The following is a 16701-nucleotide window of genomic DNA, read 5'->3' on the forward strand; positions in this document are numbered from 1 at the left end:
TAGGGAAAGTTGTGCCCAAGATTGAGATGCAATTGTGAGATTACATGTACACGTAACATGGAAATTCACGGTAAAAGGGGAGAATCATAGCTGTTATTGCACAAGAAGTTTACAACAAGAGACAGCCAGTTCATTCAAAAGGCAGTAATTCCATAATGCCTTGCATGATGGTTTCCTCTAAGAGAACCCTTAGTTCTGATAGGTTGATCTTCTGAACTCTAGTTGTCACTGCTGTATATACTCCATGGTCTTTTGCTACCAGTGGCTCTCAATAATTAGGTTAGGGTAAAAAATACAAAACAGCCCAATTATTATTAGCTGATGAACTTTCCTTGCTAGGATTGGTTGGTGTTCAAAGAAGATGATTAATTCCTTGTACCCATTTCTACCCTCAATATCCTGATAAAAAATACTATTTATGAGTGGGTATGCATCCTAAAGATTTAAAGTAGAGCTAACTGATGTTTTTCATGTATAAAAGTTTAGGTTTGTAATTCCTTTAAGATTACCTTTTAAGGTAGGTAATAAAGTGATTGATTCTTTCTTTGTAACCACAATATGCAGCATGCCAGTAAAAGAAATAGCTGAGAAGAATATCTTGCTTGCTCATACTTTGTTAATCTATAACAAATTACTTAGATGTAAATGTATGTGGGTTCTTGGGACAACTTCGTTTTAATCATGTAAGGGAGATGAAAAACATGTTTCTGTATTCATTATAATCATTCACTTGAAAAATAGGTGTAACTACATTGTAATTTCTATATAGTCTGAAAGATTTTGTTGGGATATATAAGCTTTAGAGGAAAAATAAAGAATCAGAAGAATACAGAAGAAGAATAAAGAAGGAAACCATCAAGAGAGGGTGTGAGTGTCTCTTCCCTTACTCCCTCAGATAAAAAAGTCATAATATGCTGACTCCATGGATTCTCTTTGAACCCTGAGCTGCTAGAGGCTGGTCACCCAGGAAGCAAAACTAAACTCTAGCAGGAATAATACCAAATCACACAGCTCCAACGTCCAGCATTTGGGTCTCATGATGGAGTCTTGATTCCTAAGGGCTTCAGTAGCTCCACTTCTCCAGCTCTGCTGCCTGTACCACATACAGCTCTCTCTCGGGCTTAGTCCAGCTCCACTCCACAGCTGCAGCTATGCTTGGTGGACATCTCACAGTCCTGGCATCTCCAACACCATGGGGTCTCTATTGCAATTGAGGCTTCATCTTCACAGCTTCATTCAGTGGCCTCTCATAGCCTCTCTTACAGGGACTCTGATCCTGCCACAGTGTATAAGCTGGAGCTGCTCTCCACAACTCCTCCAATATTTCATCTTTCATGCCTTCAAATCCAGTATAGGGATGACATGTTTGGCAGCTTGAGATGTAGCCAAGTCCCCTTGTTTCACAGCTGCGTCAGCTTGTGTGTGTGAACCTCAAGAAAACATTTTCCTGGGCATTTGCTTTCAAAAACAGGGAATCTGCTAAGTTTAGTCTTTCCTCCTTTAAATGAATTAGGATCCCCACAAGATGGTGCCTCCAATGGGTGAGATCTTGACCTTAGGATGTCCTTTTTATTGTCCCAATGCAGTACTTTGAGGGTGTTTACCTCTGTATCAAAGAGAGCTCCTTTCTCAGCACCACCCTGAATGCTCTCCTGCTCTGAAATTTCTTCTGTCAAATTCAGCTTGTGTCAGGTTCTCAGGTTCTCATAAGAAGGAAGCCAGATTCCCATATTCTTACTCAAAATGTCACAATAATAGCCCTTATCTTCATTCCAATGAAGTCCTCATTCCCCTGGGAAACATGCTCTGGGTCTTTACTATTTTTCTTACTCCTGGAGTTTTCTTCTAAGCTCCCACTAGAAAGGCCCATTAAGCTCTACTTCATTTTTTTTTGTTTTGTTTTTTGTTTGTTTGTTTGGTTGATTGGTTGTTTTTGTTGTTGTTGTTGTTTTTTCAAGACAGGGTTTCTCTGTGTGGCCATTTTGGCTGTCCTGGAACTCACTCTGTAGACCAGGCTGGCCTCGAATTCACAGAGATCCACCTGCCTCTGCTTCCCGAGTGCTGGAATTAAAGGTGTGCACCCCAAATCTTCCTGGCTAAACTCTACTTTTATTAGTCAATGGCATTTCTAGCAACATCTCAAACATTTTCACATTAAAAGCCACATGGTCAGGTTTATTACAGCAATGACTCCACTTGGAAGTACCAGTTTCTGCCCTAGTTTCTTTTCTGATGCTATATCAAAATATCCTGACAAAAAGCAATTGAGGGGAGAAGGGTCTTATGACAGTTTACAACTCCAGGTTACAGTTCATCATTCTTAGAAAGCCAAGGCTGGAACTTCAAACAGTCCCATCACACTCACAGTAAAGAGGAGAAATGAATGTGCACGTGCTCGCTTGCTTGTGCTCTGACTGAGTTCTCCACTTTCATACAGTTGGGAACCCTCTCTCTAGGGAATGGTAGCTCCTATGGTGGGCTAGGTTTTCCTACATCCATCGACTTAAGACACTCCCCTCCCTAGACACAGCCACAGTCCAACCCAATGTAGACAATCCCTCATTGAGACTCTTCCCGGGTGAGTCTAGATTATGTCACTTTGAAAATTAAAGCTAAACAGCATAGGAAGGTAAAGCTACACAAGCCCCAAATGCCAGGCATAGAGATATAGGATTTGATGTTTTCACTGTTGAATTTTGGTCTTTACTTTACTTGCTATTCTCCTGTTCACAGTTTCAGAACAGAAATGCTTGTTCTATTGGACAGTGGAAGCATAGGTTGTTTTGTTTGTTTGTTTCTCTTTTTCCTTTTCTATACAGAGCTTCAAAATTAAGTAATTGCCTTGATATCAAGAGACTTTTGGCTTTTGAACAAAAGGTTAATAGGAACCTTCAAAGTTGAAATCAATGAGTTTTATATTTTAAGGTGTCCCAAGTGCATACAGAAGTCATGAATACGAAATGTATTTGAATCTTTTGAATCTTCAGTCCCTAGCTGGTGGTGCTGTCTTAGATAGTTGTGGAACTTTTAGGGGGTGGAGTCTTTTTTTTTTTTAATTTATTATGTATACAGTGCTCTGCCTGCATGTGTCCTTACAGGCCAGAAGAGGGCACTAGATCTAATTGCAGGTGGTTGTGAGCCACCATGTGGTTGCTGGGAATTGAACTCAGGACCTCTGGAAGAGCAGTCAGTGCTCTTAACCACTGAGCAATCTCTCCAGCCCAGGGGTGGAGTCTTACTGGGGGGAGTAGGCCATTAGATTTGAGCCTTGACGTCTTGCTGCCCAGCCCCCTTCCTATCTGCTCTCTGCTTTCTAGCCACTAATGCAATGTGAGCAGCCACCTCATGCTCCTGTTGCCATGGCTTCCATGGTGGGCTCCTCTTTAAAAGCATGAACAAAGAAAACTTTTCCTTCCTTAAGTTGCTTCTTGTCAGATATTTGGCCATGGCAACAAAAGTGACTAATATCCATTGTCAAAAGACGGAGTCAAAGCACGGAGCCAAAGGCAGGTATAATCCTGAAGAAGTGGCCCACTTCTCCTCTTCAGCAACCTTTCTCTTTCCACCCTCAAATTTTGTATCGATCAGAGACTAAACCACTCAATAAAGTCAGAGCCCTTGCAATCTAATTGTCTCTGAATTACTAATCTAAACACTTTTAAACCAATTGGAAGAGACAATAAGATGAATCAACTCAAGTGGATCTGAACAGCAGCTAATCATCAGCAAGTTCTTATTCCTACAAAGGCCTATGCCATGGACCGTCACCAGTAGGCAATCCTTTTCCTTTCCATCTGAGCTGAAACAATGGTATTTTTCTGGAAAAGAGTAAGGTACTTTTCTCTAATGAAAAACAACAGATGCAACTCAGTACCTTAGTCCCTTCTATGTTCCAGCTAGTCTCAGATACTCATAAAAGAGCCTTGACTTGAGACCCTGTCTCCTGGTAGATGAGAGTCTGCTCTAGAAATTCCAATTAAAGATTTGAGTCCAGACAAGGCTCAACACTCCTCAGAGCTCACTCTTTCCTTCCATTCCTCTCTTCTTACTCATTCAGTGCCTCTCTTTCCTACAAATGAAATTTCTTTCCCACAAAATTTTCCTGTAATTCAGCCTAAGGGTAGATGGGGCTATAAAGAGTTTCTCTGCAAATATTTTCAGGCCAGAAAAAGAAAAATATGAATTGGACTGTAAGCAGTAACCTTGATTTCATCCATCCGGTGTATGGCTCCTGCAATACTTTATCATCATGGACACAGATTCATCCATCAATGGCCATGTGACAGGTTGGTGGTATCTATTCTGCACAGATCTGTAGAGTAATGCTTCTAGAAAATCCCATGATATTCATTCTCTAAGGGATAGTGGTAGAGTTCTGCTTGATGCAACACTGAACATTGCCCTTGAAGGAAGAAAACAGACAGGGTGAGAATTTGTGCACCCAACATGTCCTCAGCTCTGTCTCTTCCCTATGACCTGAGGCATTCAGCAAAGTCCTTTGCTGATGTCAGAAGCTATCCTTCACTTATCCTACTTATGCGTATATCATGTACTTTTCCCCCCTTTCTTTTCCTTTATAGGTTTTGTTTTTGTTTTTCATTCTGCTTGTTTTCAGTCTGCTTGTTTACTTGTTTCTTTAGTGTTGTTTGTTTGCAGTGCTAGAGTTTTAATTGTGTAAACTAAGCAATTATTTAACTACTGGCTTCACCCTGAAGATCTCATATGCCCTTTATATAACTGACTGTAGAATTCATAACCTTATGTGAACAAGGAAAAGAGAAAATGTTCTTATCAAATAAAAGTATGCATCCATGAAAGCCATCTTCCAAATGGCACCAGGTTACAGGGACTCCCTGGTCCTCCAAGCGTTTCTTGTAGAGCAAGGTGTCATCACGGAGAACATCATATTCACAGCTCACCAGGAATGCTTCAGGAAGCTGAGCAATAATCTTATCATCTGCCAGTAGAGGTGAAGCTTCTAAATTAAAAACACTCTTGGTTTCCAAATAGGCAGTCTCATTAAAAAGTCCGGGAAACTCGGATTGTGGGCCTTTGATCTTGAATCTTTGGGGGATATTATCAGAGCTGACCCATTTCTCATACTTCTTCCAGTAGTCTGGGGGTATAAAAGTACCTTTCAACATGGAATCCATCCAGGACAGGTCAATGGCCAAATACTTACACACACAGGTCATCAAAAATTTCCTAGATAGGAATGGGGCATTATGATTCTGCTGGTAAGATGGTAACTGAAAATTGACTGCCTGGGTGATTGGATAAATCAGCACCTGAGCCCGAAACTGGGGAAGATCTTGTCTGCCCAATAACACCTGGGTAATAATAGCTACAGCCCCAGCTCCAATGCTTTCTCCACTAACCACCACCCGGGCAGGGTCTACCCCATAGGTTTTCAGGTCTTTCAAGAAGTGGATGGTGGCATTCAGGCAATCCTGGAAAGCAGACGGGTGATGGTGGTCAGGAAGCTGGCGGTACCTAAGGAGGAAAAAAAAAACAAACACCAAAAAACATAGCACACTAACACATACAGGGTTTAGTGGAGGCTATCAACTAGTGATATCTATGCCCAGAGGAGACAGAGCCTGATTAAACCTTAAGAATGACCTCCAAAAATAAAGATGATGTCCTAGTTATCTTTAATTGTCAATCTAACAGAGTCTATAAATATCTGAGAAGAGAGCCTCAGTTGAGGAATTTCCTAGATCAAATTGGTGTGTGGGATGAGCCAGGCATGGTGGCACATGCTTTTAATCCCAGTACTTGGGAGGCAGAAGCAGGCATATCTCTGTGAGTTCAAGGTCAGCCTGGTCTACAAAGCAAGTTCCAGGACAGTCAGGGCTGTTACACAGAGAAACTGTCTCGAAAAACCAAAACCCAAACAAACAAGCAAACCAAAAATCGGCCCATGGCGTGTCTGTATGGGATGATTGTCTTGACTGTTAATTGGTTCGGGAGGGGCAATATCATCATGGGCAGCACCATTCCTGGGCAGGTGACCCTGGGCTATTAAGTATGAGCCTACAAGCCAGCAAGCAGGAAACATTCATCATGGTTCCTGTTGTACTTGGCTGTGAAGTGAGTTCCTTGGTCAGATATAGTGCTTTGTAGATTAATAAGCAGGCCTGCCTTCAAGTTCCTGCCTTGACATTCCTTAATGATGCCCTATGACCCAGAATTGTAAGCTAAAACAAACATTTCTTCTCCTGATTTTGGTCAGGGTTTTTATCACAGCAACAGGAAGAAAACTAGGCTGAAGGGCTATCCTCAGGGTTTTTTTGTTGTTGTTGTTTGTTTATTTTTCTATTTGACTTTGAAGAACCTGCCTGGAGTCAGAGTGGCAAGGATTCTCCATTCAAACACATAGAGATTAACAGATCCCATGGAGAATTATGCAACTTGAAAGGTAGTTCCCACTGAAAGTGGGAAGACAAGCAATGACAGGGACAGGGCAATGACGTGTCTTACTTCCTGTCAGAAAAGATGAGGAGGCTAAGGCTAAAGTCAAGATGAAAGTGGTTCAGCTGGACATAGCAGGGAAGAGGAGAGAGGATGGGAAGTGTGTGTGTGTGTGGGGGGGGCAGTGACAAGCGAGAAGAGAAGAGCCGTGGTCTCCTTGTGTTCCAGCATCGCTCAGGCATCTCCTCCCAGGCCCGACTCACTGCAGCTCTTCAGCCACTGCCTCACAACACTCAGACCTACAGGCCAAACTTTGCAATTCCCCACAAAATATCACTACAGGTAGTTGGGAAGCTTGTTGCATGTACCTAAGGAGCAAAGAGGAAATGTAGCACAATGTCGTGCAGAGGCCAGCAAAGGTGTTTCTATTTCTGTGCTCTGAATACAAGAGATCTTCAGTGCCTACAGGCCTTCTGAGAGTTGGGTTCCAATAATTGAAGTTCAGTTACCATAAAAGTCAGGTAGGCCCCTGGAGGCTCCAAAGATGCTACCCTTATCTTGTCATCAGAGAGAATCATAGATGTTTAATGTGACTGATAATCTTGGTTATCAATTTGACCACATCTGGACCCTACAAAAATCTAAGAATATGTCTGAGGGTTGTTGTTTTTTCTTTCTTTCTTTCTTTCTTTCTTTCTTTCTTTCTTTCTTTCTTTCTTTCTTTCTTTCTTTCTTCTTTTTCTTTTCTTTTCTTTTTTTTTTTTTTTGATGGGATTGTTTGAGTTGAGAAGACCCATCATAAATCTGGGCCATATCTTCCAGTGGCAGCCCACATAAAAGGGTAGTGAAGAAGGAACTTTTGCATTTTGCCTGCTTTCCCTCAGTTTTGATGGCAAGCTCATTTATCCAGTTGCTTAGGCATTCCTTAACTGGAATTAGAACCTCCTTCTTTGAAGTTCCCAACATAGACTAAAGACCAGCAGCTTTCTAGGAATCCTTTAGGACCTCAGCACCAGATTGGGATTGAGACATCCAGTCTTGTAGACAGAACAATTATTGGATTCTTGGTCTTTCCATTGGGAGACAGCTAGACCATAGCCTATAAGCCACTCTAATAAATCCCCTTTTAATAAATATCCATTCTATCCATTCTCTTGCTCTAGAGAACCCTGACTAATACACTTGCTAACTTTCTCCAGTCACAATGTCTGCATTGTCTACCCAGCCTGAGGGACACCAAGGTGTGAGAGAGCCACTGTAGAAACAGTCTAACAAGGGAGATTTGACTAGAGCGTCTGCCTCTGCCTTCCATCCACTCAAAAACCCCTTTTGTTTACAGAAGACTAGAGCTGGGTTTTAAGTCACTCTCCCCCTTGGTACCTGTGTGTCTGCCATTGAGTAGATGGATTTTTGACAGCACACTGAGAGAGAACCTTCAGAATCATCACTCCAACAAAAATCTTGTCCTTGATCTAAGCCATCTTTTACTACTCCATTACCCTCCCCGGGCCAATGCCAGACTGTTGAAGGAAGGTTACTCTGTGTGGTGGTTTGAATGAGAACTGTCCCCAATAGGCTCAGATATTTGAACACTTGGTTTCCAGTTGGTGGCACTGTTTAGCAAGATTGTGGAACCTTTGGGAGGCGGAGTCTTGACAGAGGAAGTGTGTCACAGCTAGTGGGCTTTGGGTGTTTATAGCCTTGTCCTACCTCCTGTTCATTCTCTGCTTTGTGCTCGTGGTTGAGGATGTGAGCTCTCAGCTTGTTACTCCTACTGCCCTGGCTGCTGCATGCTGCCATGCCTCCTAGCCATGATGGACTATTATCTTCCTAGAATCATGAACTGAAATAGAGTTTCTGTTCCTTAAGTTGCTTTGGTTGTGGTGATTTTTTTTTAGTATTTTTATTTTAGTTTGTAGTTATGTGTATATGTATGAGTCTGTGTGTGGGTTTGTGCACATGGTGCAATGCCCACAGTAACCAGAAGAGGGCATTGGATGCCCTGGAACTTGAGCTACCAATGGTCATTGAACTATTGATGTGGGTGCTAGGAACCGAACTCAGGCCCTCTGCAAAAGCAGGACACGCTCTTCACCCCTGAGCCATCTCCCCAGCCTCAGTTGTGGTGTTTTATCACAGCAACAGAAAAGTAACTAAAACACTCTGGTTCCTGAATCTATCACTCATTTTCTTTTAACATCAATTTATTGTGTTTCTAGGTATTCATAAAACATATCCCATTGATTTTAGTTATTTTAAACTATGATAAAGAAAGTATTGAGTTTGATGTAAGTTGTTGAAAAATTTTATTTAATTTTTCACTACCTAGATTCCTTCACATCATGATGTGCCTTTCTGTTTCATTTACTGAATGGCTATGCATGGGTCCAGAGCAAAGCAGAGCCATCTAGTCTTGTGTTCACTCTATCATGGATTATCCAGGTACCTGATGAAGCCAATGTCTATTGAAAGCTACTCACCCCACTGACAGCAGTACTGAATCTGTCTCCCAGGCCAGGTAGCTGCATATGTTGTGGAAACAATCTGTAAGACAAGAACAGGTCCAATGCAGCCCATGAGGAGGATCTAGAACTTTCTACCACAGCTCTAAGACAGAAGTTTCTGCCATGAGTAAGGAGGTAACATCCTCCCTGTGTTCTGATTCTTGACACATCTGAAGTGACTCTGGCCAGATCTGCCAGGGAAAGCCAGTCATCACTTTCAATCTCAATGTCAGGGCTCAAGGGGACTTTGTGGCTCATCTTCTGTATCATTGAACTTTATAGTGAGGAAACTGAGGACTGTAAGGCCTGGGGATTCTGAAATGGGCAAAGCCAAGATTGTGGAGTTTAGAATGAAAGACTGGGAATATTAATAATTTTATATATTTCATATTGAATAGGAAATACCCAAAGGCTGGATGGAATATTTCAGTTAGGAGGGTAGTACATCTGAAGTTCCAGAAGATGAAGCCTCTAAGATTACTGGGTTGCACATCCAGGTCCAGTGACAGGCACAGAACCTGAGAAATGCATCTTAAACTCAGCCTTGTCCAGCCATGGCTGCTGGCATACAGAGTTTTGTACCTGTCACTCTCTCTGCTTGGAGTGAACAGGACAGGGTTGAGATGGGTGACACATCTCTATGGACACTGAACCAAAGGAACACCAGGACTTCAGCAACTCATACAAGTAGCATTTCTATGGATGTTTTCACCACTGAAGAGCTTGACAATCTAGGGGGAGGCTTCCAAGGGTTTCTGAGACTGAAAAATGCTCCTGGACAGAGGTGGGACCCATACCTGGGTTCTAATCATAGTTAATTTGTGAGCATCGTTTTTTAACATCTTCAGGTATAGAATAGCCAAGGATGTTTCTACCACAAGGTGGCAGCAAGTTACCCCCATCTCATCCTGTTCTACCAATGGAGAGGGACATGCATCTGTCTTTGTCTACATCTGTGCTTCTCGCTCATTCAACCATTTGTTCCTTTGCAAATTTATCTTTTCCCTCAACCATCAATAGATAATTATATCCATGTGTTTATAAGTCAGTCAAAAAATACAAACAATAAGACCAAGCAGTGGGGATCCAACAACACAGACAATACAGGTCTCTCTCCCTCTTAGCATTCCCATTTTTACCAGGGGTAGAAAGACAGCAAGAAAAAAAAAAGGAACACGGGGGTTGGGGAACCAAAGCAAGCTCCGGTGGTGACAAATGCCATAAAGACATTCAACAAGGAAGATGTCATGGGTGGAACTGGAAGGTAGGTGTTCAGCCTCACAATGGCAGAAAAATTCTGTAGATAGATGTTGGCCTCTAGAAAGGCCATTTGTGAAAGTATCCAAGATCAAAGGGGTATTCACCCATTCCAAGCCAGTCATGGGGAACATATTTTGAGAACAAAACACAATGCACAGAAGACCAAGAGTGATGAGCTCAACATGTCTGCAGCACATAACAGAGTCTGTGCCGCAACACAGCAAGAGCAGGAGGGGACAAAAAGTGTCCGCGTGGGAGAGGGTATCACAGGGGGAAAAGAAGAGGCTAGACTGCAGAAATGCTCTATGAGGTGTGTTTTAAGACCCCTCCCCATGGTTCATAACGAGGAACAACCTACAAATTAAGAACTGGAGAAGAAGGCTGACATCAGGATGCCTAACTGATGGTGTGTGATGGTACAAACTTGTTGCACTGAAGTGATCCAACAGAGCTGAGGGACATGTGTGATTTGGGGATCTCAGATGAGCCAGTGGCTTTGAGAAGCAATAGAGAGGAGGGACCACACCAAGTACTTGGCTGCTTGTGGCAGTGTCCCCTCCTGGACTAAGACTTATTATAGACAATATTTCCATGGAAACTGCAACCTTATTGACTGACATAACCCTCAGCCTCTATGTGGCCTCTTCAGAAGGATTTCTGACTGTTACTTTCTCTGTCTCCCTCCCAAGAATTCCTGATGGAACGTAGATGTAGTTATTACAGTCATGAGACCCCCTTCTTCCTTTCCTGTGCTTCAGAGACATTTCTTACCCAGGCTGCCAAACACGCAACCTCCTCCATGGTAGAAGATGATGCCTCGCCGGGGCCCAGAGGAGGCTGCCTTGGGTTGGAACAGCCTCACAGGGATTGTTCCGAAGTGCAGGTTCTTTACCAGCACACCATAGTTATTCTTTGGCACCAATAGGTCTTGGAAAAAGCGAAAAAAGCGGGGCATGGAGCAAATTTTCATCTTCTCCAGTAAATTCCCCTGTAGAAAGATAGAAGGAAAAACCAGTTGGCTGCCTTCCACAGTTGTCCATTCCTTCCTCTATACTGTTATTGCCTAATGTACTATATGGCTCAACTCAGGACTTTGCCAAGGCTCCTAATTGGATGGGATTGTTTCCTGTCAGCAAGGCAGTGCCTAGTTGTGAAGCTCTAGGAAACAAGGGACACAAACTAGGAGAGAAAGGCTATTCTTGCTTGCTGTGAGGATTTCCCAGTAGCCTTTGCAACAAGCACCAGTGGCCCCACAGTTTTAGTTCTATGATAGCTCTCAGTTTATTTCACTCATCTGGTACCTCATTTTCTAGTTACACAGGTGCCTCTTCACATTGCTTTAACCATTCCTTAAAAATACATCATGAGATTGAGTGTACATGCCTTTAATCCCAGCACTTGAGAGGCTGAGGCAGGCAGATCTCTGTGAATTTGAGGCCAGCCTGGTCTACATAGTGAATTCCAGGATAGCCAGAGCTACATAGTGAAACCCTTTCTTGAATAAACAAAAACAAAAACAATCACAAAACACAAACAAAAAATATGAGGGAAATGACTATTTCTAGTCCCACAGTCATTTAGGACTCACATGATGCCCTCTGTCACACACAGTATACAGTAAAGTGCTGTCCCAAAGCCTACCACAGACACAGAGTTTCCAATACAGCCTTTGCAGCTATGAGGATCATGCTTAGTTCAATTTCTGCTCCAAACTATGTGCTCCAAACTAGGTGACTCAGTGATAACTTCTCTCATAAATCCCTAATCCACAAAGCAGGATTAATTTCCATGCACTCCAGGGCTTTCTGGGTGGAATGAAGTGGGTGGGTTATGAAAATTACCAAACAATGAAGTTTGCCAATGGTGACTATCTTTTCCATGATAGTCTGTGCATCAACGATGTACTTGTCAGAAACTCTGTGGTGTTCTTTAAGTGTGAATGACAGGGATAAAATCCACTGGTAAGCCTGAAAGTCAAGTTAGACTTTCTGTTGCTGTGAAGAGACACCATGACCACGGCAACCCTTATCAAGGAAAACATTTAATTGAGGTGGCAGTTTACAGTTTTAGAGGTTTAGTCCATTATCAGGATGATGGGGCTCATGGCAGTGTGTAGGTAGACATGGTACTGGAGAAAGAGCTGCTACATCTTGCTGTGCAGGCAACAGGAAGTAGACTCAGACACTAGGCAGTGTCTTGAGCATAGGAGACCTCAAAGCCTGTCCCATCAGTGACATACTTCCTCAAACAAGACCTCACCTCCTAATAGTGTCACTCACTTTGGGAATCATTTTCTTCCACACCACCACAGGTACTTTAGGTTTTTGAGAAGGCAAAAGATGGGACTAGAACCTGGTAGCCACAAATGTCTCACAACAGGTCAGCCTTGGACTATAACTTCTGTACCAGCTGACATAGGGTCTGGATTAGTGAGATCAACATTTTACTCCTTAACAGATTGATGGACATCAAGACATGTCCTAATGGTGGACTCCACCTGGAAGTTGAGATATTTGTGGGCTTACATGCCATGTGGCCTTTCGTGTCATTGGGAAAAACACCAATGACCTCAGAACATCTTTAGCAGTTTACAGTCTACAACTACACCCCCTAATAACATCCTCTTCCCTTCCTCTCCCCTCCTGTTCCACTACACTGAACTCCATGCTGACCCTCTAAAGTCCAGGCCCCTGGATGTCTCAGCCAACAAGATATCCACGTGCCTCTTCCCTCATCCCCTTTTTAGCTGCTAGCTCAGGTGTCACCTCTCAGCAAGGCAGGTCTCCCTTTCCTTTCCCTAGCAGAATTTATGGTCTCCTCCTGCCTTTTCTTCCCCATAGTCAGCTACCATTCAGGGCACTGTTTTGAGAGCATGTTGAGTATGTTCATGAGTGTGCATCATTTGCTACTAGAAGAGAAGCTATGAGTGATGTTTGTCTTCTACATTCACCTCTGTTCTGGAAATCTTGATTGGCACCTGCCCAGAGGGTGTATTCAAAGCCCAGTGTGCCAGGGTGCAGAGTTCCATTGGGCACACACATGCAGACTGAGAGTGTCATGAAGGATAAACACAGCACAGAACTAGCTCCATGCATGAGTCTCACGTGTTTGATAGGAAATAAGGAAGGAGGAGTTTTCCTTCTTCTTTTCTGAAATGCACTGAGGATAGAGGGTTCTAAGAACATTTTCCCAGAGTGGGCTGACAAGGACTGAGTCTATCTCCTGACATTCATCTCCAGGTCCTTCCCCAGCTTATACTTTTCACCAAGCTTGGCACTGCACAAATGCCCAATCCTTGATTACTGAACAAAAGACCAATAGAGTGACTAAACACTGAGGTGGTCAACCTAGGCTCCCAAAATGAAACAGCCAGGAACCCAAAGAGGAGCTTCAAACAGCTAAGAAAATCAACTATAAACAACCTGTTCCTGCTGAGAGCAATCAGCTGGCTCTTACCTTTGTCACAGAATCAAAAACCCTCAAAAAAGCAGAATGTGGTGGTGGATATCTGTAACCTCCTAGAATTTCCCCCAGTAGGGGCAACCACAGTATCTCTTCAGACATTGCCAAAACATCCTCTGGGGAAGGGGCACAAATGACTTTTGTTGGTAATCATTGGTCTGCACCTTGGTACCTCTGACCCTCCTGCATAAGTTGTGACCCCGTGGCAATTCACTTGTGGAATCACCCTAAAACATAGATATATTCTTGCTTCTAATTTGACATAAAGGGACAGTTCAGCCTAAAGAACACAGTTCATGTTCTGTGATCAGGCTGCCTGTTTCTACCATACAAGTGACTCCAGAGAAGTCAATAAACTGGCCAGTAGTGGACAATAAGATTGTATCAAATTTGGGGAAACTCAAGGGGACAAAACATGCAAAACTCTCTACTGAGAGATCTGTGGTGCTCTTGTTCCTTCAGATTGAGTAGAGGAAAAGATGTCACCTGTAAAAGTCTAATGTCTTAGCAGAATGGATCATACCCCACCCCAAATATGCCTCTTCGGAATAAGGAATACTTTGAGTTGACAATAAACAAAAACCATCAAATTAAAAGGTTTTTTGCCTTCCTGTTATTTGCCTTGAAGCAAAAAAGTAAGTCTCCTTTGAGAAATGTGTCTCAAACCAAGAAGGACAGAGAAAATAAATCTAAATTCCCAACACTAATTAAAAAAAAACCCAACTCCCATTGTTCATAATTTTTCCCCACAAACTTACTTTTTTACAGTGTATGGTCTGTAAAAGTTTGAACACATTTACTTTCTCATTTCTCTAAGATCTTATGATTCTTTGTCAAAATAGAATATAAGCCCTCAGGTCTAACCACTTTTCAGTTTGTGTACATTAGATATTAAAAGTGACTAATATCATGTACCATCTACCTCCAGTTAATCTCTTTTAATTTCAAAAGCCCCAGAACAGATCCTAGGAAGGAAAATACAATACTCTTTGCTCTTCCCAAAACTTTGAAATAGTGACATGAATTTTGTGGTAGTAATCAACCACTTTCTGATTGGATCTAAAACCTACTCCGTGAGATGGACCCACACATGGCACTGTTAATGGAGCCAAGAGCCAGTGATTAGATAAGTCATAGGTCCCAGAAGAGATCCTAAGACTGTTATTTTGCTTTATGGACACAGTGTTAAAATGACTCCTAACTGCTAACTGCCTGTTGCTATACTCACAGGTAAGGGCATCTCTCAGCCCTCATCAGAGAAGCTTCCCCTTGAAGTAGATGACAATCAACACAGAGACCCTCAACTGGTCAACATGCAGAGAACTAAGAGACACTACAGAGTGCTCAGTCCTAAATGGGACATCTGTATCACACTCCTCTCCTATGGCTCGGAGGTCTTCACAGAAGAGACTACAGAAAGATTACAGAAGCTGGAGAAAGGAGAAACTTCAAGGAAACAATGTCTCTGGACATACCAAGACAGTAGCATGTACAAACTCAAGGCGATGTGACAGCATGTGCGAGACCTCCTCAAGCACAAGCCAGACCAAAATTTCAGCATGGAGGGGAGGAAGGTGGGCACAAAACCCCAGTATTAGCTGAGGGGCTATTGATAGCATCTGTGTGAGAAAAAGTCAGTTTCTTAAATGATGTAGCCCTGGTGGGTGGACAACACTCCAGGGCAGGCCCAACTCCAAAGAATACAGAAACTTAATTTGATTTAAAAAAAAAAGAAAGAAAGACAGAAAGAAAGAAAGAAAGAAAGAAAGAAAGAAAGAAAGAAAGAAAGGAAGGAAGGAAGGAAGGAAGGAAGAAAGAAAGAAAGAAAGAAAGAAAGAAAGAAAGAAAGAAAGAAAGAAAGAAAGACAAAAAAATCGAAGCTGGGTGGGTAGGGAGGTAAGAGTGAAGAGGGCAGAAATAGCAAGAGTGGGAAGAAGGGTGAGTGTGATCTAAATACATGGTATGAAATTATCAAAGAAATGAAAATATTTTAAACATTGAATGGGAGAAACCCTAACCAAGAAGGTACTAAAATCTTGTGCTGTGGTTTGAGACTGCTGGTTCTAAACACTCAAACTATATCATCGAGAGCCATGGGGACCTGGACATCACAGCATGTCAGACCTTTCCACACCTAACCGAAGGCTCTGTGTTTCTACCAAGAGGACAATAGACTGTATTTTCTTCCCAACTGGTTATGAGCTGATAGTTTTATGCTACCCTACCAAGGTAAAGTCGCCGCACACAATTCCTTCCCCAATTTTCATTACACAGACTCCAGAGTCCTCCCTCATCAGAAACCTCCATGAATTTCCCCCCCTAACTGTCCCCGTGCTAGTGCATGAGCTGAGAGGACACTCAGAGCTCATTTAACGGACACTGTACGGGGGCCACAGTATTTAAGAAGTCCTTATCACAATGTCTGTCATTACCACTGAGCAGTGTATATTACCAGGTGCTCTTAAATTACACGGATCTTTGCCAAATTCTTTCCCAGGGCTGGGATTTTGTCTACCCCGGGCAGGACAAGGTTGGTGAAAACAAAACTTACCAAAGTTATTACCAGCTGAAAGAAGTAGTGTAGAATGTGAAATCTCACTCGGTGGGTGATGGCAGGAGGAACACGGACAATGAATATCTCCTCTAAGAGAACCCACACACTGACCCCCAGGACCAGGAGGCATGCAGCAGTGAAGAGGATTATCCCCAAGATCATGGTGGTCTTGTCCCTTCAGAACAAGCTGAGGAAGACTTGTCACCTGGAAAGAGCTTGTGGAACTCTCTCCTCCACAGATCCAGGTGCCTTATAACACACGGTGACTCCAGGGCCTGCCTCCTCCCACTACAGGCAGCTATGGCACTCTAGGAACATCCTTCTGTGATGCTCAAGGGATTACATCAGCTCCCCACCTGAAGAAGTTCCTGCCCAGCAGAAGCAGAACCCTGGTACCTTGTCCCAGGGCAGCCTGGCTTTTATCATACCACCCGGAGAGTCACCAGTTGATTAGAGGAGTGACACCTGTGAGGAAGAAATCACTGGAGTATGACATCAAAGCATGGC

At 42.9% G+C, this 16701-nt stretch overlaps 1 protein-coding gene across 1 annotated transcript; it reads right to left on the minus strand.

Annotated features, from left to right (window-relative positions):
- Positions 1-4718: 4718 nt before the first annotated feature.
- On the minus strand, positions 4719-16356 carry LOC131905297 (arylacetamide deacetylase-like 4 family member 1). Its single transcript, XM_059256267.1, has 4 exons — positions 16192-16356; positions 10950-11166; positions 8895-8958; positions 4719-5493 (listed from the first exon to the last, which is right to left on the minus strand). Exons 1-4 carry the CDS (start codon positions 16354-16356, stop codon positions 4719-4721), a joined length of 1221 nt encoding a protein of 406 aa, XP_059112250.1.
- Between the last annotated feature and the right edge of the window lie 345 nt (positions 16357-16701).

Source organism: Peromyscus eremicus, chromosome 2, assembly GCF_949786415.1.
Source record: "Peromyscus eremicus chromosome 2, PerEre_H2_v1, whole genome shotgun sequence".
Taxonomy (NCBI): domain Eukaryota; kingdom Metazoa; phylum Chordata; class Mammalia; order Rodentia; family Cricetidae; genus Peromyscus; species Peromyscus eremicus.

Bases quoted from the DNA above. Each gene is read 5' to 3' on its own strand.
- LOC131905297 (XM_059256267.1), bottom strand. From the start codon at position 16,356: ATGATCTTGGGGATAATCCTCTTCACTGCTGCATGCCTCCTGGTCCTG. The intron at 11,167-16,191 runs GTAAGTTTTGTT...ATCTTTCTACAG, and splicing joins TTCAGCTGGTAATAACTTTG to GGGAATTTACTGGAGAAGAT. The intron at 5,494-8,894 runs GTGAGTAGCTTT...TTTCCTCCTTAG, and splicing joins TCAGTACTGCTGTCAGTGGG to GTACCGCCAGCTTCCTGACC.